The 23116-nt window shown below is 51.5% G+C and overlaps 10 protein-coding genes across 10 annotated transcripts; 7 read left to right on the top strand and 3 right to left on the bottom strand.

The window, feature by feature from the left end:
• Positions 1-269: 269 nt before the first annotated feature.
• On the top strand, positions 270-2345 carry N7468_000547 (Rad21/Rec8 N terminal domain protein; the record flags this gene model as incomplete). The annotated part of the gene is made up of 6 exons (XM_058469844.1): positions 270-288; positions 343-520; positions 569-703; positions 753-1170; positions 1234-1860; positions 1902-2345. 6 exons carry the CDS (start codon positions 270-272, stop codon positions 2343-2345), a joined length of 1821 nt encoding a protein of 606 aa, XP_058335875.1.
• A 1465-nt stretch (positions 2346-3810) lies between these two features.
• Positions 3811-5285, top strand: N7468_000546 (DUF3237 domain-containing protein; the record flags this gene model as incomplete). Its single annotated transcript, XM_058469843.1, has 5 exons — positions 3811-3879; positions 3955-4443; positions 4532-4765; positions 4909-5203; positions 5257-5285. The coding sequence occupies 5 exons, from the start codon at positions 3811-3813 to the stop codon at positions 5283-5285; spliced, it is 1116 nt and encodes a 371-aa protein (XP_058335874.1).
• Positions 5286-5353: 68 nt separating this feature from the next.
• N7468_000545 (uncharacterized protein) lies at positions 5354-5632 on the top strand (the record flags this gene model as incomplete). Its single annotated transcript, XM_058469842.1, has 1 exon — positions 5354-5632. The coding sequence occupies one exon, from the start codon at positions 5354-5356 to the stop codon at positions 5630-5632; it is 279 nt and encodes a 92-aa protein (XP_058335873.1).
• Positions 5633-9041: 3409 nt separating this feature from the next.
• Positions 9042-11587, top strand: N7468_000544 (Zn(II)2Cys6 transcription factor; the record flags this gene model as incomplete). The annotated part of the gene is made up of 3 exons (XM_058469841.1): positions 9042-9180; positions 9347-9526; positions 9600-11587. 3 exons carry the CDS (start codon positions 9042-9044, stop codon positions 11585-11587), a joined length of 2307 nt encoding a protein of 768 aa, XP_058335872.1.
• A 724-nt stretch (positions 11588-12311) lies between these two features.
• Positions 12312-13005, bottom strand: N7468_000543 (uncharacterized protein; the record flags this gene model as incomplete). Its single annotated transcript, XM_058469840.1, has 2 exons — positions 12312-12651; positions 12896-13005. The coding sequence occupies 2 exons, from the start codon at positions 13003-13005 to the stop codon at positions 12312-12314; spliced, it is 450 nt and encodes a 149-aa protein (XP_058335871.1).
• A 1411-nt stretch (positions 13006-14416) lies between these two features.
• Positions 14417-16728, top strand: N7468_000542 (pepsin-like aspartic protease; the record flags this gene model as incomplete). Its single annotated transcript, XM_058469839.1, has 5 exons — positions 14417-14799; positions 14864-14890; positions 14944-15044; positions 15115-15453; positions 15509-16728. The coding sequence occupies 5 exons, from the start codon at positions 14417-14419 to the stop codon at positions 16726-16728; spliced, it is 2070 nt and encodes a 689-aa protein (XP_058335870.1).
• A 763-nt stretch (positions 16729-17491) lies between these two features.
• On the bottom strand, positions 17492-17997 carry N7468_000541 (uncharacterized protein; the record flags this gene model as incomplete). Its single annotated transcript, XM_058469838.1, has 2 exons — positions 17492-17741; positions 17801-17997. 2 exons carry the CDS (start codon positions 17995-17997, stop codon positions 17492-17494), a joined length of 447 nt encoding a protein of 148 aa, XP_058335869.1.
• Positions 17998-18645: 648 nt separating this feature from the next.
• N7468_000540 (IlvD/Edd family dehydratase) lies at positions 18646-20721 on the bottom strand (the record flags this gene model as incomplete). The annotated part of the gene is made up of 3 exons (XM_058469837.1): positions 18646-19855; positions 19915-20069; positions 20131-20721. The coding sequence occupies 3 exons, from the start codon at positions 20719-20721 to the stop codon at positions 18646-18648; spliced, it is 1956 nt and encodes a 651-aa protein (XP_058335868.1).
• Positions 20722-21813: 1092 nt separating this feature from the next.
• Positions 21814-22157, top strand: N7468_000539 (uncharacterized protein; the record flags this gene model as incomplete). Its single annotated transcript, XM_058469836.1, has 2 exons — positions 21814-21972; positions 22056-22157. 2 exons carry the CDS (start codon positions 21814-21816, stop codon positions 22155-22157), a joined length of 261 nt encoding a protein of 86 aa, XP_058335867.1.
• Positions 22158-22716: 559 nt separating this feature from the next.
• On the top strand, positions 22717-22935 carry N7468_000538 (uncharacterized protein; the record flags this gene model as incomplete). Its single annotated transcript, XM_058469835.1, has 1 exon — positions 22717-22935. The coding sequence occupies one exon, from the start codon at positions 22717-22719 to the stop codon at positions 22933-22935; it is 219 nt and encodes a 72-aa protein (XP_058335866.1).
• Between the last annotated feature and the right edge of the window lie 181 nt (positions 22936-23116).

The following is a 23116-nucleotide window of genomic DNA, read 5'->3' as shown; positions in this document are numbered from 1 at the left end:
AGTGTCGGTTCATTCGTAGCCCCTTCATGGTGTAGATTGCGACTGAGTTTTGAAGGACAACGCCGTATGAAGCAAAAATCGGTGGTGCTGGGTCCGCTCTGTTATCTCGCGACTCGTCTTCCCAACAGTCATCTGCGTCCATCTCCATATGCCCAAGTCAATCCTCGCAATACTCCTCTTTGTCATTAATTTCCCACCAGCCTTGATCACTTCCAACTAGCTTGAGAACCGCCACGCGCGTTGTCCCATCAAATAACCACGCCGCAACCATGTTCTATAGCCACGAAAGTGAGTACTCTATCTTGATTTCTTTAACAATAATTGACATAAGGCTCTCAAAAGTCCTTACATCGCCCGAACATGGCGTCGCCACCATCTGGCTGGTCGCAACTCTAGGCTCAAGATCCATCACCCGCCGGTTCAACCGCAAGGCCATTTTCGACGTCGACGTCCCCAGTGCCTGCAGGGTTATCATAAACCCTGAAGCGCCCATGGCCTTACGGCTTCAAGGAAACCTGCTGTAAGTATTAACTTCTTCCAGACCACGTCCACACGCTCAAGTCCCCAGATACGGCGTCTCCAGAGTCTACCACCAGCAATGCGGCTATACTCTGCTCGATGTGCAGGCCATGCACGACAAGATGGTTACTATGCTCCGACTCCTGCCCGGTGGTGGCTTGGATCCCAGCGCCGGAAAGACAAAGTGAGTTACTATCTGAGGGTCCAGCTTCTCCTATACTAACAGCCCCCAGACCAAGCAATTTGGTTTTGCCCTACGATCCGAGCTTTCTACCTGAGACGAACCTCCCTGGCATAAATGTCGAGCTGCCCTTCATCGATCTTACAGACCCCGATATCGTATTCCCACCGTCACAGTTCCTAGCTAGGTCGCCTTCCAATAGCCACTCGAGTCTCCCAAAAGTCGGAAACGTTCAGCTCGAACTGCCTTCTGAGGATGATCTTGTCGGCGTCGACCTACAAGTAAGCCCAGATGGCGGCAGTGCCCGGAAGCATGTAATAGGTGATGAGGGGGGCGTCTTGCTACAGCCGGACTTTGAATTCGATGAAGATGGCAATATCATCGAGTTCGATCCTAGCATGCTCTCTCCTCGCAAGCGCCGGAAGACAGCGACCCCACGAGCAAGTGGAATGCTTGATGAGCAAATGAAGGTCAGTAATGGAGCACGAGGCCTGGCGGAGCCATGTTGTGGATATCTCACTGACTTCCTTCAGGTCTCAGAGGATAAGGAGCAAGACATTCGGCATGGCGATGAGGGTATGGATATAACCATGCAAGATGCCGATCAGGACATACTTCAAAAACTGCCAGCTGAAGAAGCCCCGATCGCACCCCTCCGTCGAGCGCGTCAACAGCGAGCACGCAAGCTGATCGCCACGGACGACAGCACCACGCTGCGCAACACAGACCTTGCGAACGCCAACAACAATTACCTCACGAACATGGCACTTGCCCGCCAACAGAAACAACTGAACAAGCAGCAGACGGTCATCAAGAAAAATGCCGAATTCTGGGTCCTGCTCCATGGCATTGGCTCTGTAGGCGTCGGGCTGGGCGCAGACAGCGACATGCACCCCCTCAGCGCATTCTCCGGCACAGCTCTCTACGAAGCGTTATGCGGAGAGCCTGCTTCCGACGGCCCGCAGGTCGTATCACCTGGGAACAAGCTAATTGGGAATCCCGGCCTCGAAATCGGCCCCAGTCCCCCGCGTGACGCAGACGTCGAAGTCGCGCGCGATGCGCCAGCAAGCCTACCGGACGAACACTCGTCGCAGATGCCCTGGAACATCACCGCCTCGCTGCAAAGCTCTCGCTTCCGGCTCGGGAGCGGCGAGTCATCTGTGCTCGCGAAAAGGCACCGGGGCCGGCTGACCAACGCGAGTCCTTTGGCTGGACTGGGCTATCTAGAGGGCAACTCGGCGGTAGGCAGTCTGCCAGGATGGACGACGAGCTCGAAGCTCGGGACATTGCTGCGTATCTTGAAGGCGAGCTGGCGACGGATAACGAGGATATCTCTGTTCTGTCGCGCCGGATCTCTGCTCTTGGTCGTGCAGCTGCGCTGCTGGATCGCGAGAGTGCTAATTTTTTCGAGTTTTTGAGGGGACGTTTGGAAGAAGCTGACGGGGGCCAGCTTTGTTTCTCGGAGCTGTTGCCTCCGGGCTCTACGTCGGCGGTTGTTGCTACGCAAGGTCTTATGGATGTGCTTACGCTGGCTACAAAGGGGCTGTTGAAAGTTGAGCAGGATGAGTATGAGGATACGGGCGAAGGATTTTGGGGGAAGAGGTATCGGGATGGTGAGATTCGATTGCGCTTGGGAGGAATTTAGTGCTTGGGATGTGCTGGAGGGGATAAGGGGGTTTGAGCTCTTTATGGGTATCTGGTTTAATTTCTTCCCCCTGGCTATTTTCCCCTGGGGCTTGTCTTTCATGGTATTGACTTAACTGGCTCGGTCTTAATTCGTTGGGTGGTAGGGGTTAGTCACTGAAGTGGAAGACGCTTTCACAGGCAAGTATACTTTATTTACCGATAGAAGGGCGAAAAGTTCTATGGAGGTGGCGCATTTGATGCCTGCTCGAGTGCTAGTATTACTTGAAACAAAACCCTATGATATTTGGTTACGGCTTTATAGTTCGTACTGTCGCGATCTTATTACCAGGAACCTGTAAGGAGTATTGGGACAGTACTTCGAAGGTTTCAGTAAGTAACGGGAAACCCGGGTCTAGAACCACACTGATTAAGGGAGCTCTCAGTGCTTGGATTGACGTGTTAATCTTGCATTTGCGACAAATCGCCTTTTTGGAGCAATTTTATCAGAACCTGGATGGCTAGCTCCAAAGCGTGATTTTCAATTTCAAAAGAATTTATGTACTAGAATGTGTGAGCTCTGGAGGTCACCGGGCCAGTTGCACCCAGAGGTTATATATTTGGCAAACCCCGATGGTACCTGGTAAGCGTGCATTAGTACCGAGGCGTTCGTACCGATAGAAAAATTGATATACATGGTAGCTATGTAATTTGCTAGCAATTGGATTCCATTTCCCACGGTGGTATAGGTGAAATTGGAATAGCCACCTCAAGCGAAAAGGGTTATCCTGGCCATGTTCTCCCTGTCTTAGCCAGTTGAAGGCCAGTATTGTGCCCAGACTAACCGAGGGACCGGCACTGGCACATGCTCAAATATATTACGCATGCTTTTGTCATCGTTGAACATGACTCCAAGGCTCGTATATGGAAGCGATCATGTTACGTTGATCGAGCATTGACGAGGTTAAATCGAGTGGATGGGCAAAAAATCGTAACGTTACTGCCTGGTTGCATTGTGTGCCGCACATACTTTCGCTACTGTTGGCTGTTGATGACGACTCGTTCAGTGCCGTGTTTGGCTGTAACCAGCTATTCGCCGCTCGGGTAAGGCCAGAAGAACGGAGCGAGATCCATGAAAAAAGAAGGGACAATAGAAGCGATAGCTCTCCAAAACCTTGCATGACATTTAGAATGGTCCAAATCTGAGAAAAATAGCTAAGAAAAGAAATGGAATGATTGTAAAATCACCGCCGTAACGAAATTCCACTTGGTGTGGTACGGCCGCCCGCCGCTTTACCGATGATGAATAATACGCAGCGTACGCGTTACAATTCAGCGTTCCCGTTTTTCTCCCCCTTCCACCTTTTTCTCCTCGAAACCCGGTTCCATCCCCCACCACAGCTGTGTCTTGATCCCCCCAAACCGCGTATCAACGCGTATTGTCACCATCTAAAGGGGTTCTGGGGTTCATCCGATCAACTGTCATTATGGGCCGAACTGTCGACCAAGAGGTACACGCTGCGTTCGTGGAGTTTCGCGCCAAGGAAGATGACAAGGTGCGTATTTGCCGTCTTGCGTAATATTTGAAATCCACCATCACCGGTTACTAACATACGAGAACCGTTTTTTAGTGTCTATCCGTGCAGTGTATCTACTGTCAGCAGATTCGCGCAAAGAACACTTCGCGTCAGAAGCAACATCTTCTCGAATGTCCCGGCCTTCGAGGTCACCCTAATGCCGCGCAACCGTCGCAGCCTGCCCAGGCCCCCAATGGCCTCCCGTCAACAAATGGCTACCCGGGCACGCCCAGCGGCCCTACGAGTGCTGCGCCGCCTACAGGTCCTCCTATGCCAACACCAAATGGAAGTTTGATGTCGAACGGGGTAAACCCCCATGGGACTCCATTGGGGACCCCGCTGCAGACTCTGAACCGTCCTCCAATGGCCACCCCGGGGCCTCCCACTGTCGCGCCCCCAGGCTCCGCACCACCTTCTGCCGCGCCCTCACGCCCTACCCCCAAACCCAAGCCCAAGTCTTCAAGCACATCGAACCTGCCCGCGCCGCCACTCGACGACGTGCACGCCGCGTTCGTGGAGTTCCGCGCAAAGGAAGAGGACAAGGTAAGCGACGCGACATCGCGATATGAGCGCGGTCTCCCCTTCCGAAGCGAAGGGTAAAATAATAAACGGTGACGCTAACCTCGAACAGTGTCTTTCAGTCCAGTGCATTTACTGCCAGCAGGTCCGAGCTAAGAATACCAGCCGGCAACGCCAGCATCTCCTCGAGTGCCCCACGTACCTCAGTGTCATGAAAGATTCCATTCCTGCGAACAACCTTCTCCACACATTCCCCGAGGGCGATGTCGCACGATCACTCCAGATTCCTGCTCCGACTCTGGAACTCGATTTTCGCATGAGCATCAAAATGAACCCCAAGGTTTCCGTGGGTCAGAGCTCCTGGGGCCATAGGGAATGGGTTTCCTTTGTTGGCGGCCAATGGGCCGGTCGTGGGGCAAGGGAATTGTTCTGGTAGGTTCAAGCTCCGGGTTTTCAAGTCTCTCTGAGCCTATGTCTGATTCCATACAGCCCGGTGGCCAAGATACCCAAATTGTCACGAAGGACTCAACAACCAATCTGCACGCCAACTACCTGCTCCAAACCGCCGAAGAACCTCCTGCGTTCATTATGATCAAAGCCGACGGATGGCTTACCGGGGCCAAGGATGTTCTCGACAAGGTCAACGACTCCAGCATGGCCGATGGCATTAACCCGGGCAGCTACAAGTATCGCATTAACCTCTCCATGGAGACGGGCGATGAGCGATATACTTTCCTTAACACCCTGATGTGGATCGGAAGTGGTTGCCGACGGGGCCAAGAAGGTATGCGCCCACCTGAATTCCTCTAATACGTCCTTAATCTAACACCGCTGCAGTCATCTTCGACGCGTTCCGTGTCAACTGAGCCAATATCGTCTGAACTGATTTCTCGTTTCCTATGGTTATTCAGCGTATGTCCTTTTGTGATGGAAAATGGCGTTTACTGATGTTCTAGGCGCGGCTATTGGTGATGTGCTTGCGAATGAATTTGTACTATGCCAACCATGGCCCGCACTCGCCTCTGCCGATGCCCTGTTTACCCTTCTCTTCTGTTCATTTCTGATGTATCTCTTGAAACGATTTCTGATATGGGTATCGGTCTCGGCTAATGCGACGTTATGGTTTGATCTCGTCTTCCCTCCCGGTGTTGTTTTGAATGGGCTCCTGGTCGAATTCAGCTTGATAGTTTTCAAGGTTCTTACGCTACTTTAGCTTTGTTTGCAATGGTATCTCCTGTCTACAGGTTCCACAACAAGCATTTCGTCCGTATATACTATCAGTATATAAATCAGGGTGAAGTCCCATGGTACTTGTCCGTGCTTGATCTTAGGATCAGCATCAGTACGGTGAGTTAGGTCAACCTGTATTCTTGGTACCTGTATAGATCCCCAGTGTACCTGTATACAGAAGATCGATCTGCGGACAGACCCTTGCTAGCCGTATTCATGCATACGCTAGGAAATAATCGAGTATTACGCATAAGCCTATCCTCGAATCGTGCTTGTAATATTGGATACCTCTTTGTTCCCGTGTGGGATTGATTTTGTTCGGTCACCTTCCCCGGATTCGCCGTATTTTCTTGATGTATTGCGCGATCAGACGGGTTATTCGTCCGGATTTAAGGTTATTGACGCCGCTCTGAAACGCCTCGGCGGTATGTTACTTCGGCACATACTGGATTGTACCCGCGGACCGTACCTGGTATGTATACACGTGGTACTCCGTATTGTAACCAGACGCTGATGGTCAGACTTTGGTAGGAGCGCACTATACCTGGCATAAGGAGACGATGGGGTGATTGTGCGGTCACTTCAGATCTAGAAAGGCTGCTCTGTCAATAATTCGTTTTAGTGAGATGGCTGTGCTCAATCTCAAGCAGGATTGAGCCATGCCAAAATTGTCCAGTTGCTGCTTAGAGGAACCGTCCACAGGGAGTTGCACTTGTAGAAGCCGTCCACAGGGAGTTGCACTCGTAGAAGCCGTCAACGACTATTGCTGGCACCATTCAGGCGATCTTAATCCAGCCATTAATGGTGCTGATAAAACTTTTCACAGACAGGAAATGAAAGCTCCAAGCCTACATGATGCTGTATCCATGAAACTCTAACGATAAATACACGTCAACAAGTACTAGAATGTTAATGAATACTCTAAGTGCCGAAGTAGCAAAAAATTTTGCGATGGTAATACTATGTTGATAGCAAATCAAGCTCAAGCGCCCGAGAAGGCAGCAGAAACGCGCCAAGGAACCCCGAAAGCAAATATATGTACACTTTTTTAATAGTCAGGCATGGCATAGGTTTCGCGTCGGAAGCCCCTCTCCTAGGATGTCCGAAACCACTCCATAGCCAACGCCAGAGCGAAGGAGTTACCGAACCCCTGACGCTGTAGGCTACGCATTGCTCGACATGGCGTGTACCGTGGCTGCTGAGCTGAGTCCCGGCATATGGATTCTTGAGGTAAGAGGTGATTTGCTGGTCAGCAAAGCAGCATGTGTTTACCAAACCGAGTTAGTAATTCTAAGGCAGGGGCCTTGGTTCAATTATACACCACTCACGAGGGTTGAAGTAAAATGATTTGCAAGGTTGGATCTGAGGAGTTTTTTGTGATAGGGAGACATATATCGGGGGTTAGAGAGGGCCTTTATGGTTACTTCACGGCATGGCAACAGTGGAGCCCTGAGGCATCTACGAGGAATCCATAGCACCCTGGCTTCCTTCTAATGAGTAATGAAGCTGAAGGAACTCCATTAATCATCGCATCTATCTGGTATTTCTCCCGAAGTATCAAGGGATTTCCCCATATGAATAGGCTCTCAGATCACGGATTGTTCTTCATTGTGTTTGAATTTCCCCAGAAGGAGGAACGTTGGCCACAAGAGGTAAATTAACCTTGGAAGCCTAGTAAAGTCAAGTCTTCCGAGGCCCCCCTTAGAGACCACATAAAGCCCCCAGGGCTTCAAGTCGAACTCGCGCATGAAAGGCTCCTTGAAGCACCTCCGCCAACGATCAATGCTGAAATGCAGGAAAATAAGGTAACATAACTAACTTCTCGACCTTAGGGGGTCCAACTCCACCAAGCGACGTCTTTCAAGACCTGCATCTTCCGAGCCACTTGCCTTCACTCGCTAAGCCTGCGCTGGATCTGAGAAGAGAAGTTCGGTGAATGTGTCGATTATCTGAGATCCAAATTTGCTTTTAAGAATTTCGCTCCAATTGATCCTTTTGCTTCCGGCTCGGCATGAGGCGCGAGGGACTTGGTGGTAGCCTTCCAGTGGCAGATTCGGGCCTGGAACCTTAAGCCCCCTATCTCTCCTGTTATCACCGGGATGAATTGTTTCTTCTCTCACTTGTAAAAATTTGACGCCGTAGAGCTGGCATACGTTTCAGCAGGGGGAACGTGATGAGTATCTGCTCGAGGCAAAAGACCATTCCGGCCCCGAGTTGGTCCTCATTGTTTGGTCTACTTGGATAGCAGGGCGCTTTATAGTGGCCAATGTACTGCTGAGATACATAAATCCGATGAAAGTGTCAGATTTGGCCCCGTGACGCTTGCTTCCCTGAGATACTAATCGCTTCGAGGTTATCATTTCCTGGCTAGTTTCATACGGTAACTGTGTTTACTGATATAGACATCAGCACAGAAGAACGCCCCCTGAGTCGATGATGGGAGCTTCGATGCGGCGCAACGAATTATTTGGAGAGATAAGGTGTTGCCCTGCGCCCGAGCCGATCCATCTTGGTCTGTTTCGGCTCAGACGCCGATCCTTCCGCGATAATGGTAAGCAATGTAAGCGCTTGCCAGCCATGGTGGCCATCAACCTCTGGAGATGATGTGATATGGTTATGCTCAGTAACTGTATGAGTTACTGATAGCCGCGACGCAGCATTTTCTCGGCATAGTCAAAAGTAGGGGAGAAGATGGCCCCCGAAGGGCGATCCTACTTATCTCTGGCCTGCGCCTTGGATACCCAATGACGCAGGCCTGATTGTGAACTTGGGCCAAGATTGCCACAATCTAGACTTCGATCCAATCGCCGTAAGCCAGCTCACAATGTTATCGACTGGGATTCAGTATTGTTAAGGAGGACCGCAATATAGATCGAAAGAACGGCGTGAGATGGGTGATCGTGATAAGTGCCCACTACGTGCCCCCAATTCTCCTATCAGACCCGCCGAGAATGTACGAACGATAAACTCCGAGAATGCAGACTCCCTGCATCGCCCGAACCTTGGACTGATGGAAATCTGGTTCCTTTTGCATCTCGTAGACGCCGCTCACGGACCCCGATCCCCGCACCGGAGGACGATGGCTTCTGGAAGGTGGAAGCTGGCAGAAGCTGCTGTCTCTTTCAGAGCATGTCTATACATCTCACGATGCCAGGAGGTCCCAATGCTTTATGTGCCACAGCAGCCCCAGAGATTGGCCAGCGCATTGGGTCTCGGTTCGGTTTGCAACCCGAGAGTGAACCGTCCATCTGACCTCGAACCCCCTCAGCCCTTCTCCAACCTTCATTCCCCGCATTGCTTATCATGTCCCGTTTCCCTATCTGCCCGCTGTTATTGGTACCTTTTTGTTCCCTGTGATTTCCTTCCTTCCACATATCTCATGTTCATCTGGTATGGAAAATATCAAAATCCCATCTCCTTCCGCTATTCTAGATTCCGAACCGGCGGCGTCGGTGCGGGGAAAGCCTGCATCCACGCAGGCTCCGACGCAGGCTCCGACGCAGAAGCCCAAACAGACCAAGTCTCGTAATGGTACGATGCTCCGATGGGAATGTCGCCATCTTCATCCTCACCTCTCCATGTATAAAGATGTGTATACGTATAGACGTAGCGCTCTATACGCATATACTACAATGGGCATCGCCCATCTAACTCTGCTTTCGCAACATCGCTGACCCGGTTTCCTCCTCTCGCCCAGGTTGTATCACCTGCAAAGCGAAGCGGTTAAAGTGCGACGAGACTAAGCCTTCCTGCCACCAATGTGAACGTCGCAAGGTAGTCTGTGGTGGATACAAGAAGGACTTCAAATGGCGGCCGTTCGAGGAGACCAACCTGGCTGTAGGGCGACCGACTCCCAATGCCGCTAAACCCAAGAAAGGTAGACTACCCCCAGACCATCCACGATGCATGCGCCGTTCTTTCCCAGACTCCAGACTGATCTATACGCCCAGCCAATCACTCGGCACAGCCTCCCATCACCAACTCGAATGCGAATAGTTTCCCTACTCCTCCTACCACTGAGCAATCTGCTTCTCCCGTCCGTGCCTCTCACCTTCCCCCGACATCGCCGCACGAGTCCTTTCAGAGCTCCCCGGCAAGTATCAAGAGTTATGTGTCCGGAGATGCCCCCTCCATTGATGAGATCCGGAGGATACCCCCAGATCCTTCTCCGAGTGATGATGCAATACCTGGTCTCGCCGTCTCGCATTCTCTCGAAGCCGATTCTTTGAACTTTCTCTCTTTTCTTGAGCCCTTCCAGGGCCCAGTCCCCTTTGGTGATGATTTGATACCAGATGCAGACCGGGAGCCGAGCTCGGTTCCGACCTTCGATCCCCAGACATATCAACCTTCCGAATCCGGCATGAGCTTTTCGCAGTTGGTAGATGACAACGAAGATATCGAGGACATTATCCGACAGTCTGATCCAATCTCAGGATGGAGTCTGTCATTCCCCAGAGAGGAAACCAATATTTTCGACATGGCACGGCTTCCAGGCCAGCCTTCGCTGGCCCCAGAAAGCCAGGAGATGCTGGCAATGCGCTTCGACCGGCTGACTTGCGGGATCTTGTCTGTCAAGGACGGAATCTCCGAGAATCCCTGGCGCACCTTAGTTTGGCCTCTCGCTAAAGGGACCCCTGCTCTGTACCATGCTTTGTTCGCGTTGTCTGCTTTTCACTCTTCCAAAGAAAACCCGTCTCTTCGGGTTCAAGGTGTCAAGCACATGCGGCAGAGCATCAGTTGTTTGAGACAAGATATACAGGGCATGCGAGCTGATACTGCTCTTGCGACAAGCTTGGCCTTGGCATTTGCAGATACCTGGGACCAGAATACCCGGACCTGTATCCAACACCTCAAAGGGGCTAAAGCTTTGATGTTGCAGTGTCTTCACTCGGGTTTGTCAGGGGCACTTAATGGAGAGGAGCTGGGCCGGATCCGGTTCCTGTATAATACGTGGACGTATATGGATGTGATTGCGCGGTTGACATCATTGGATGAAGCTGGGTCGCAGGATCTCAGCCCTTCTATCTTCCACCTCCCTGGTGATGCGGTCCATGAAATTGATCCATTGATGGGGTGTGCCACTACCCTATTCCCTCTGATTGGCCGTGTCGCCAGGTTGGTTCAGCGTGTCCGGAAAACCACTACAAATTCAGTGTCGATCGTGGCGCAGGCAATGGAGCTCAAAACACTTATCCAGCAATGGGAGCCTCCGCAATGGTTCGAACCCCCAGAAGACCCGACCTCTGAAGTTCAGCATAGCATTCAGGTTGCCCATGCCTACCGGTGGGCGACATTGTTGTACCTCCATCAAGCCGTCCCGGAGATGCCATCAGAGTCTGCCGAGGAACTGGGCAAGCGGGTATTGATCTTGTTAGCAACCGTCCCTTACACATCTCGGACAACGATCATCCAGATGTTTCCTCTCTTGGCTGCCGGTGCTGAGATGGATGCCGAGGATGATCGGAAGTGGGTGATGGATCGGTGGATGACCATCCAGTCTCGCCTGATGCTGGGTGGTATTGACCGCTGCGTTGATGTTATTCGGGAGGTATGGTCGCGACGCGATGCTGCCAAAGCGAAGAAGCAGCAAGAGATGGCAGCTTCTCGGCGGTCGGGCTCTTTCTCGAATGAGAACCCGAGTCAGATGAGCCCGTCTATGCGATCTCCTGATGGTAATGGGAGTTCGAAGAGATCTTTCCACCACCGGACAAGCTCAGTGGACCAAGATCGGTTCGTCTCAGGTGCTCTGAGCTCATCTGTCCCTAAGCTTGGACAGCCACGAAGAGGCTCTGTTCTTTCAAGCTTAGAGAACATTGAATTTGAGCGGACTGTTCGGAGCAGACTGCATTGGGTCAATATAATGTCGGAATGGGGATGGGAAGGTAAGAGACCCGAGATCTTTTATGCCAAGTCCTCTGCTTTAACACGAATTCTATAGTCTTCCTTGGTTAACGAACTTCCTACGGTTACTTATCCGATTCCGGCCTCTGCTCAAGTAGGTCGTCTTGATTTGCTCCTGCTCTTGCGGGACGTCAAGACTGAGAAAAGTGGAGTCTCTTGACTCCTTTGTTATACTAATTTCACAACCGATCAAGCGTGTTGAGCCCTTGTGCTACTTCGCGATTTCAAAATTGTACTCTGCAGCCAGCAAGACTTGTACTCCAGCGCGGCGTCTCAGGTTATTCTCCGTATTACTCTTTTGAAGATACTCTTCTTATCGAACGTGCTTTTCTTACATTTCCTTTAAATTCTGACTCTCCTGTCTAACACCTATTCCATATCTAGGAACTAATACGCCTCCAGTTGTATGAGCCGAGAGAAAACTATGCTCACTAGCATTACAACGCATCTCATGTTCAGCCACAGCGCCAATGTCCGAAAGCGACTCCGCACGAAGTCTCCTTAGTCCAATGCTTCCCGCTCCACAGATCCCCTGTCGCCCGGAGCCAATAATCTCACCCTTAATCACCACACCAAGGAACTGGGCAACTGCCACCCCATGGCCGCCCCAGACGCCTGAATTCGTACAAAGTGGTACCGTCTGTGTCTCCAGCTCATCTTCTTTGAATTCGCGATCCGGCTGCACAGAAGCCTCATTACTCCCCAACGCAAGCAGTAAATCCAACTTGATATTCGCTGCCACCACTGGCACGGCTCCAAAATTATTGTGCATTACAGGCCTCGAATAGCCCCCCCCCCCACTCCTGCAGCGTAGGCTCTGGCCCCGCCCTCTCACCCCTCAGCGTCGAAGCACTAGCCCACGCCCACCTGTCCTCAGCGGGCAAGCTCACATTCACAAACCATGTATTCGCGCCGACCCCCGTAGCAGGAATAAACAAATCAGCATCGAGCTTACTCCCTCCTGCGGCGAAACAACCGTCTTCCGTTGACCAGTGCCCCCTTTCCCTCCCAGATTCCGTAGGCGTAATCTCCACAGACTTCTCATTCCTCACAGCCACCGCCCCAACCTGGGCGAATACTCCTTCGCAGCAGAGGCAGAATCTGCGATCCAGCCGTGACAGCTGTAATCTTAACCTTGGGATCCTTATCCGCACCAGAAAATCACCCCGGCCTGCCATTCAGCTATAACCCCCCAACGCCCCTGCAACCTCAACGCCAGCTGTCCTCCCCCCTCAGAACAAAGAATTCTCTTCGCGCCTTTCAGTCCCTTGCGGAAAGCCTTTCCTGCTCTTTCAGGAATGCCTCGCCCCGAGTAAGCTCCAATAACGGCGATGGCGTCGCTCACCCGGTCTCAAGAGCAAAAGCGTAGAACGGCAGCTCGTGTGCACTGCCGTCGGTTGTAGCGCGGAATGCCACGGTACATTCTTCGTGATCGATACTCGTTACGCTGCCCATTTCAAAGCGAGAATCGTTATTATACTGGTCGGGGATCTGAATGGTAGTATGGCATGGTGATTACTGCTGAAGGGGGTGGAAAAACGATTTATGGATCGTGGATCGTGCTAGTGCCGATTGCGTCCCTGCTGTGCAATTCCTAGGGGTTTAAAGGATTTGGATCTATTGGACGCCCCGTCAGCATGACTGTCTACGAAAGCCGGAATGGCCGGCGCAAGAACTGCTGGACCATCGACAGTCGTAGCCATCGCTTTGATTTCCAAGGTTCATGGGACCTATCATGTAGGGGATACGAGATTGTATCACCACACGGTCTCTCGGTCAGTGCTTAGCACGGATCTTCGCGACGGTTGGACTGCGGAATGATCAGCACGAGCTAACGTTTTGACTATAGAGTATGGAGGGTTCTGATTGGATGGAGATCTGCGTGCGCTAAGCCACTCTTGATAGGGAAGTCGGAACGACCTCTAGCTACCGTGTGCCGTGCTCTGATGGAATTTGAGTACATAGAGCGGAGAGATTCAGGAGGCGCGATCAGTGCCGCCGCAGTATAGTCTTGCGCAAGAAAGATCCTGATAGAATCGCAGGTTCGCGCAAATGTATATGTGTGCCTCGGCACCCTCGACGGATCGTGGGTCAGCGGTACGATCTCTTTAGGTGAGCTTCTAAGATCGATCTGCAGAAGAAGCGATAGAATGCACACATACTCTGTGATTGTGATCTTTTAGAAGCAAATGGTCGATACGCGACCAGAAATTGTATTTGTGCTAGGTACGTGACGCTATCTCACCGGAGGCCAGAACGTGATGGAGTATTTCATTCGGCAGCGGAAATGTCTTCCGTGTGGATACGGCCTTGGAGCCTAGGGCGAAGTGGGGAGCGTTTGAGTGATACAGGCGAACGTGAGTGGCTCCTATATGATTGGTTTAGTGTTACCCATTTTCTAGTTTAGAGCGGTAGGGCTTTTCCACGGGTAGGGGAGTGTGGCGGATCGATCGCGCCTGGTCTAGGATCTGTCCGCACGCTTTGATTCGACTGAAATACTAGCCCAAGTGTGCTGTGCACGCTAATTAGAACGCCTTCTTGGCTTGGCTTGTCCCGAATGCACCTTCCATCTACAGAGTACTTGTTGTCGTAAAGGGCCTTTCGCGCAATCGAGACGCAAAGCGATTGAATTGCGCGCTAGCGACCATTTTTAGACTGCGGACCAACAGCATTGCCGCGTAGCAACAAGAGCGAGCTATACCACCTAAAGACATCATCATCCCGGTCAAACATTCGGAAGCTCACTACTATAAGCCACTGTCAATCGAGACTGGGTGAGGTATAGAGCTTTTAACATGGAACGGGCTTCGCACGAAGTCGGGTCCCTCCCTAGTCAACGGGGCGCTATTGAAGGTTAATTACCAAGATGTGGCTACCAATCACCACGCCAGGCTACAACGGTAATTCTATTAATGAAATGACCCCACCCGGGTCGAGATCAGAAAATTTCAGTCAGCAATCTTGGCAAGAGAAGCTGGATCCGAGGTTCCACTTCTGCTCCTTTCCGCTCTTTGCCCCAACGTCTCTCAGGGTCCAGGACCCCGACACTCTGCCCTGTCGGTCAGGTCTTATCTCAGTTGGAGGCTCTGAAGAGCCAGCTACAGTCAATGGAATTATTGCAATCAATTTTTTGAGCACCAACATTATGAAGAGCCGGCGTAGTCGAGCTCTTCTAGGCGGATTGTTTTTCTGTCTTGTTAGGGCAGAAACCGAATCCTACCCCCTCTCTCTAGCTGCCGATGTCGACTGGTACTTTCCACTTTCTTGCTGCCTATATCCCCCACATCCCCTGCTAATGTCAATTCCGGCATAGGTACGGCATTGATGGAACCTGGAGCGCGTAAGCGAGGATATCTTGCCGTTTCCCACTTTCGAGGACTGACCGTCTTTCAGCGTGAATATCTATGTTGGTTCAGAGCTTACGACATCTTCTTTGTTCCCAAGCACTGTAGATAGAGGCACATGGCTCATCGGAAAAAAGGCTTGTGAAAACTGTACGTTTGTTGCCACCAGCGCTGTGTTGCCCTGAAAGATTTGACATGATAACCTGACAGTGGAAGCCAGCGTCGTTATCAGATTGTTCAACAAAACGAGGCGGTCTCTACGATCCTTCAAGTTCTTCGACATGGAGCACTCAGGATAACCCTCCTAACTTGGGCAGGACTTCTGCCCAAGCAACCTATGGCACAGATACAATATTAGCGGATTACACGGAGGTACCCCAAAATCAGCTTGCCGTCGCCGAAAATGAGGATACCTGGATTGGACTGCTCGGCCTCGCTGTGAGCCTGAGTGACCATGCTCTAAGCGATTTAACTGCCTATTCCCTGATGGAACAGGCATATTTCAACGGGAGTATCTCTCCGAGTGGAACCTATGGCTACACTGCAGGTGCTCACTATCGTATGCGCTGCACTAAGAGGCACACGTGTAGGAATTTTACTGACAAATATAACAGGATTGAAAGGTGTCTTAGCCTCTCTCACCATTGGAGGTGTAGATCAGGACCGATTTATCAATAACAGTGCAACTTTTCATCTGACCGACAATCTGGTCCCCGTTGTGTCATTGAATACTATATCAATTTCGTCCGCGTCCGAAGATGGGGAAAGTCCTTTCACACCTCTTCAAATCACGGCGTCTACCCCGGGAACCAGCTCTCTCTACACCCTCGACTCCTCAACTAGCTACATCTGGCTGCCGAAGGACGCTTTCGATACATTCGGCCAGGCTTTCAATCTTACCTATGATGATAATCTAGGTTTCTATACATACGGAAACGACACCTCTCTCCGGCAGAATTTGTTGGCCATGGACTTGTCAATCACTTTCTCCATCTCCGACTTTCCCGATGCCTCCCAAGCCGTGAACATAACACTTCCCTTCCAAGCCTTTGATCACTCACTCTCCTATCCGTTCCCGAATTTACCCTCCGAGTATTCCAACTCTTCACTTCCCTATATTCCGGTCAAGATGGCATCGACAAGTGATGAACAACGTATCGGCCGAGTCTTCTTCCAAGAAGCGTACTTGGCAGTCGACTACGAGAGAGAGCAGTTCTCTGTCTACCAAGCCAAATTTGACGATGATCTGGTCGATGGCAGCGCGGACATCGTCCGCATTGAGTCCTATGACGATCCCTGGGATAGCTCATCTGAAGGACAAGGTATGCCAGCGAGAGTTAAAGCGGGAATCGGGGTTGGTACCGCGGTTGGAACGCTCTTAGCCGTAGCGGCCGGAGTCAGCGCATGGATGTATGTACGGAAACGTCGATCTGCGAGCGACGAAAAAGGTAAAACCCTGGAAGATAGTACGACCAGCCTGGAATCTTTGTCCGATGGGCCTGGCGAGCTTGATTGCGAGCATGAAAATCGACTAGCAATAGCACCAGATCGTTCTGATGCTGTGTTCGAGCTCCCGGGATCGGAGCCGCCGAGAGCTGCGCCACCGGGCTCTGCATCGGCTGAGCTCGAAGCTGGTCCATCTGCCATACGTGACTTGGACCATGCGGCGGCTAAGCCATCGGAGAGGCGAATCCTACGACATTCCATAACTCAGTCGAGTATTGCGGCCTCCTTCTCTTCCCGGATAACGGAGAGTTCGGATGAAGAAGATCTGCTGCCAAGGAAGGGACATACTACGAGCCCTCCGGCATATACGGCATCTCCAGCTCCGTAGTGGACGAACACCCGATATGATTCCGACTGGACTCGGTCTGACGAATGTTCATACGTTGCAAAATCATAAACCGGAGGGTTGTTCCCTGACGTCACGACCTCTGCTTCGCTATTCACCCATATTAATGTTCACTACCCGGGGCGTTGCGCCTCGGCTGAGCGGATGAACACCTCAGTCCGTATCGATGTCCGAATCTGATTCTTCCACTGTCCTCGAACTGCGCTCGGTAGAATGTCCATGAACGGATTCCCTGTGTCTGCGAAGAGGCATGCCACATGGGAGACCCTCCTTACATATGTTGTTTTATCCAAACGCTGGCCCACCCCGATGTACTCTGAATGCCTATAGGTCAACACTAATCACTCAGGGGTGGGGTATCAGGGCTATCTGATATGATTCTATCTGCTTCCACTGATGATTGCATAACAAGGAGTTTGTGGGGTTATTAGCTGTATATCATAGGTTGTATATTTGTGTTAATGTGTGAGATACAATTTCAAGTTGGACTTTAACGTAATCCCAAAGTACGGTGTAGTTAAATAACGATAGGCCCGATTCGACTACCAATCGAAAATTGGATGGGCTTAATAACCTTAGTATTAGACAAATAGCAGATGAATACAGCATAAAGAAGAACAGGAGAATAGTTATGCAGAGAAAACACGACCCAAATATATATCTGGGCATATGCCAAAGAACCTATTCCGATACTTGGAAGCAGAGAAAACGACGGAGTACATCTGTTGAACTGCAAAACCCCAAGTTAGGAGGAAAGGACAGGGCTGATCTTGACAGAGCGGACACTGTGGCATTCATTCGTGAATTTAGTGGGGCTGCAAGTCCAAGCCGAGTCTGCAGCTTCATTGTTGGTGGCCACATTGATTCTCTCGGGGGAATTGGCGTTCTTGACCGTGAAGGTCAGATGAGTGATATCGTCTACCCCCTCGGGGAAGGAAACAATGTAGTTGTTGTCGTTCGTCCAGGTATCCGCTGGGGGCTCACTGGGACGTGTCCTAACCACATCTTAGCACAAGGATCAACACAGTGACCTCTCAAAGAATATAGTCCTTACCACTTCAAGTTGACCCGGTTGTCCGTCAGGTTGGTGTTGGGGTCATCGAAACTGAATGCAAAGTTGCAGATGGTGTCAGAGACATCAACATAGAGGGAGTTGAATGTCACTGCCTCAAAGCCGCCGGCTCTCTTAACAGGTTGGGCCAGAGCTGCAGTAGCAGCGAGGGCCATGCTGGAAATGCTCAAAGTCTTCATTGTGAATGATAATGTACAGTCAAGGATCTTGAACGTCGAAGGCACGAGTAGAGGAACAAGTTGTTTTGTTGGTGCCGATGGAATTGTCTGCCATGGTAGATCGCTCTTTTATACTGTTTATGCTCGAGCACTCAGCAAGTACGAAGGCTATTTCCGGATGGGTTTCTTCAGCTCTATGTCTTAGGATACGGTGCTGCCCTAGTGTCCGTGGGCCCTGTCGCATGCAGACTTAGGCAAAATCGTGCCTTAGGCCCCCTCCGGGATTCCTGAGAATCCCCAATGCTGTTTCGATTCTTATTCATTATTGGTCAGCCCGTCTACGATATTGCGGCGGAGTCAAGATCTGTTATAGTCGCTCCACCTTAGGCGTGCCTGATCGGCAACGCTAGACCCGGAGCTGAGTAGCGAATAGACTCTTAAGGCAAAGCAGGAAGAGCCGGATTGGAGAGCAAAAATCTTTTACGTTATCTGGTGTATTGCTTATGGCGAGCTTTGTCGGCCGCAACTTGAATAACCATTTGTATTGACACACTGACAACCGCGAAGATGCCTTCAACAGGCCTACTAGTCTAACGAGAATGGGTCGAGGTATTCCGCTTGAATGAATCATCTCATATGTAAAAGCTATATACAGGGGGTATTGTCTATTCAGTGGTTATGTCGTGGTACAGGGTTCTTTTGTGCTAGACGCTGGTATTTCACGGCGTTCCGCAAGACCATGCCGTTCGAAAGTTGATCAGTTTCCTGGCGGAAGAGTTCCTGCCACGGCGTCCCACTAGGCACAAGTGGATAACCACTTGCCTGCAAATCCTTTTTTCGCTCTTCTAGCAGATCGTCGCTAATGAGGATATCCACCCGGCGCTTGGGCAGGTCAATGCGCAGCCTGTCTCCATTGCGCAAAATAGCCAGGTTCCCGCCCGCAGCAGCCTCGGGGCTGGCGTTCAGAATAGATGGGCAGGCTGAGGTACCGGATTGTCGACCGTCTCCAATGCAGAACAAGGCATCCACCCCTTGTTTCAGGAGCCTGCCCGGTGGATGCATATTTACGACCTCCGCAGCGCCAGGATATCCAAGAGGCCCCACGCCACGCATGACCAGGATGGCATTCTCGTCAATTTCAGGAAGGGTCTCCAGCCTCTCGTTATAGTCCTCTGGTCCATCGAACACGACCACGTTCCCTTCGAACGCCATTGGGTCATCGGGATTGGACAGGTATCGCCGACGGAATGCGGGTGAGATGACGCATGTTTTCATGATCGCTGAATCGAATAGGGTGCCCTTTAGGTGGATGAAGCCCGCCTCTTCCATGAGCGGGTCGCTGTAAGGCCGAATGACTCGGCGATCCCACGAGTGTTTTCCGCGGACATTTTCTGCCATAGTGCGCCCATTGCACGTGAGGACGCCTCCATGAATCTTACCCACATCTAACAGTTCTGCCATAATAGCTGGAAGACCTCCAGCACGGAAATACTCCTCGCCCAGGTACTCGCCAGATGGCTGCATGTTCAGGAGAAGGGGGATCTTGGAGCCGAGATTGTCCCAGTCATCCATTGTCAGCTCAATGCCCATGTGTTGGGCAACAGCCAGCAAGTGGATAGGGGCGTTCGTGCTCCCGCCGAAGGCCGCATTCGCAACAATGGCATTCTCGAAGGCCTCGCGTGTCATGATATCACTTGGCTTCCGGTCGGCTTCGACCATTTCCACGATTTGTTTTCCGGTTTCATAGGCGCATTGCGCACGATGGCGATATGCAGCTGGGATGGCCGCAGATCCTGGCAATGCCATGCCGAGAGCTTCGGCCAGGGCGTTCATTGTTGAGGCGGTGCCCATAGTGTTGCAATGGCCGACAGAGGGCGTCCTACCCGATCGTTAGTGGTCACCACCGGATGGAAAAGTGGAAGCGTGCTGGAAACCTACCCTCTGGAGATATAATCCATGTATTCATTCTCGTCGATTTCGCCAGTCGCGTATCGCTCACGGGCGGTCCAGACCACACTTCCTGCTCCACATAGCCTGCCCTCTGAGTAGCCATTCAGCATCGGGCCAACATTCAGACAGATAGCTGGGATATTCTAATCTCATCTCAGCTCACGCCCTAATGCAAAAAAAACCACGGAAACGCTCAAGACTCACCACAGTCGCCGCTGCCATCAAGCATGCAGGGGTCGTCTTATCACACCCCGTCAAAAGAACAACACCATCAAGGAAATAACTCGTCAGAATCTCCACCAAACCCAAATACGCCAGATTCCGATCCAACGTCGCCGTCGGCCGCCGCGAAGTCTCCTGTATAGGATGCGTCGGAAACTCAAACGCAATCCCCCCCGCCGTCCGAATCCCCTCCCGGACCCTCTTGGACAGCTCGATGTGATGCCGATTGCACGGCGCAATATCCGAGCCCGTCTGCGCAATCCCAATCATCGGCTTGCCCGACATCAACTCCTCTCGCGTGATCCCGAAATTGAAATACCGCTCCATATAAATCGCCGTCATCCCAGGATCACTGCGGCATTCGAACCACGCTGACGAGCGCAGCGTGCGGCCCGGTTGCCGAACGATTCGCCGCGTGCCAGACTCCGCCGCGAGACTGAGTCTCGTCTCGAGCTCCTGGTTGCGGCGGCGCAGGCGCTTGAGCTCCTCCGCGCTGTCTTCGATGGCAACCGGGGGCCGGGTGCTGTTGCTGCAGGTGCAGCCCTCGCAGGATTTTGTGGGCGCGCAAGTCATTGCTGTGATGGGCGAGAGAGATGCCCCCCCCGGCAAAATGCCAGGCTCGTGTGCCTCTTTTTTGTACTCGGGCGATTCATTAATTGTCCGGGTGTTTAGTTTCCGATTGGCGACTCCGCACTTTTTGGACCCGGAGGCGTTCGTCATTGGAGTGGTCGGGGGGCGCAATGAGGCGCGCTGTGTTGCGGCTTCTTGTGGGTGAAACTTGGTTCGCCCGGAAAGTCTTGTTCCGGGCCGCAGATCTTCCCGTGAGAAGTTTGTGTCGGACTTCAAGTTGCGGGTCGGCAATAGGAATCACATATGGTTGGTGGACAGAGTATGTGTCCTGGCACTGATTGTACGGGGAAGAGCTTCTAGTCATACGGAGCACCGGGATGAACTCAGATCCGTCTTACGAGGACCAGCACACAGGTTCGAGTTGGCGTCTAAGGGCACTGGTACTAGTATGCGCTCGCGTCATTATCGGACGACAAAGCTATCACGTAAAAGTAGTTCATCGAATAAACATCGAATGTTCTATAATCTCGTAAGTTTATTTATACGCGCTTCATAAGACAAGGCTCGCGCTCGCTAGAACAACTCTGAATGGGTACATCATATGGCCATCTCCAAGGCCACAGCTCGAGCTGGATCGCTCAGCTAAGATCTTTTCCGCAGTGCTCCTGTATAGCCATGTAAGAACAACATCACTTCAATCTTTGTGATCCCTTCCACTTGGCACAGCCATTCCGCTCCGATTGATGGGCCCTCCCCAGTCATGTCATGTTTATACTCAAGAAGTTCAGGGAACTACCAAACGTCTTGAACAGGGTAGCAAGCTACTGACAAGAGATACCAAAGGTCTTGGTTTCCTCGGTCATCTCTAGCTGACGCAACACGGATCATAATTTAGCCCTTTCTTGACAAGACGATGGCGTCAGCTTATCCCACCCCTGATAGAGGGAAGAAGAAGACCCCGAGAAAGAAACACTAGACTGTCGAATCCAGTGAGACACGTCACACTCTCTATTTACTTGTTTCTTTTTATTTTTTCCATAGGCACTTGCTAGGGTGAGTTACAGGAGACGAAGTCCATGGCTGTATCTAAGAACAATGGCATACGACTTCGAGCGCTATGTCGATCGGTGCATTCAGGATTCGCAAGAACAGAGGACTTACAGTCGCCTTTCGAAATTTAGCAACGTTCGCTTCTCTGTCCTGCCCGTCCGGAAATCCCGGACAGTGCGTTTTCGCGCTCTCATCGGCGTCGAGGTGCGACTATGACGGAAAGACTGGCTAGTGAATTAGACAGTGAGGTATTGCTGAGCACAGCTCTTGTTACCCGTCGGTAACAGAAGCGTAAAGGATCGGTTCTTCAAGTCTGCAACAAGGCTCCTGAGGACTCCCAAGTCTTACCTCGGGTGCTCCTGGGAGGCGAAACAGACAAGGCCGGCTGAAACGACCCGATTGAAACCCCATCACGTGAAAATTGCTAAGTTGGAATTCCCTCGTCTATGATCTCCGTTCACAGTAGATTGTCTTGTGACTTCAGGGGCGACAATGGCTTATCAATCCCGAGACAATTCCGACGTGCTCTCTTCCAGCCAATGAAATGTTCCCCTCGGATCCGACAGCCGCGGTTAGCCCGGTGGATTCTCCAGAGTCATCGCTAGGGGTATAGAAATGACTTGCTCGTCGTTTTCCGTCGCTTTCTTTTTTATTTTCGCAAGAATCACTTCCTCAGTCCCAAGGCTCAACCAAAGAGTTCGCTCCAATCCTCCCTCAGTTGATTTCTGTGCAACCAGTCGTGAAACTCCAGGCACATACTTTCAACAAACTCCGATTTCCGCTCGTATCGGAGTCGTGCTTTGTCTGGCGCGCGGAGCAGAAGGCGTCTTTACTGGTAGCACCAAACATATTGCAGGCCACCGGTAGCAGTGTCGGTCATTCTTGTAAGCTTTCTGGTCGCCCATACAAATATCTTCGGCCGTGCTAAAGTCAAATAAAGCAGGCAAAATGCTCATCACTCGCGGATTCTCCTTGACAAACTTTGTCATCGCGAGCTCAGCGTTGTGCTTCCAAGTTTGCGTTCTGTATCCATGGCACGAGAAACTCGACGAGGAATTCCAGAACCTCAAGACTGAGCATCTCCGCTTATTGAAGGAGAGCGAGCAGGACAGACTGAAGGAGTTGAAAAGCATCGAGGGGCGCTTGCGTGCGCTTTCGGGGCAATAGCAGGGCTCCTCTGGACATTCCGCGTGCCACAGAATGACATCATTTTGAGCTGATCTGACATCGGGAGTGTCCAGCGATTTGAGACTTGGCCCACTGCCAATGAGTCGGTACTTCGGTTTAGACTGGGATAGACTAGACGAATTGTTCTTGGCCAGGCGATGGACCGCATATCTAGAAGCAG

Source organism: Penicillium chermesinum (assembly GCF_028974085.1).
Source record: "Penicillium chermesinum strain IBT 19713 chromosome Unknown utg000001l:1.0-1975020.0:1.0-1976611.0, whole genome shotgun sequence".
NCBI lineage: Eukaryota > Fungi > Ascomycota > Eurotiomycetes > Eurotiales > Aspergillaceae > Penicillium > Penicillium chermesinum.
The sequence above is the reverse complement of the archived record's forward strand: the minus strand, read 5'-3'. Positions and strand labels throughout refer to the sequence as shown.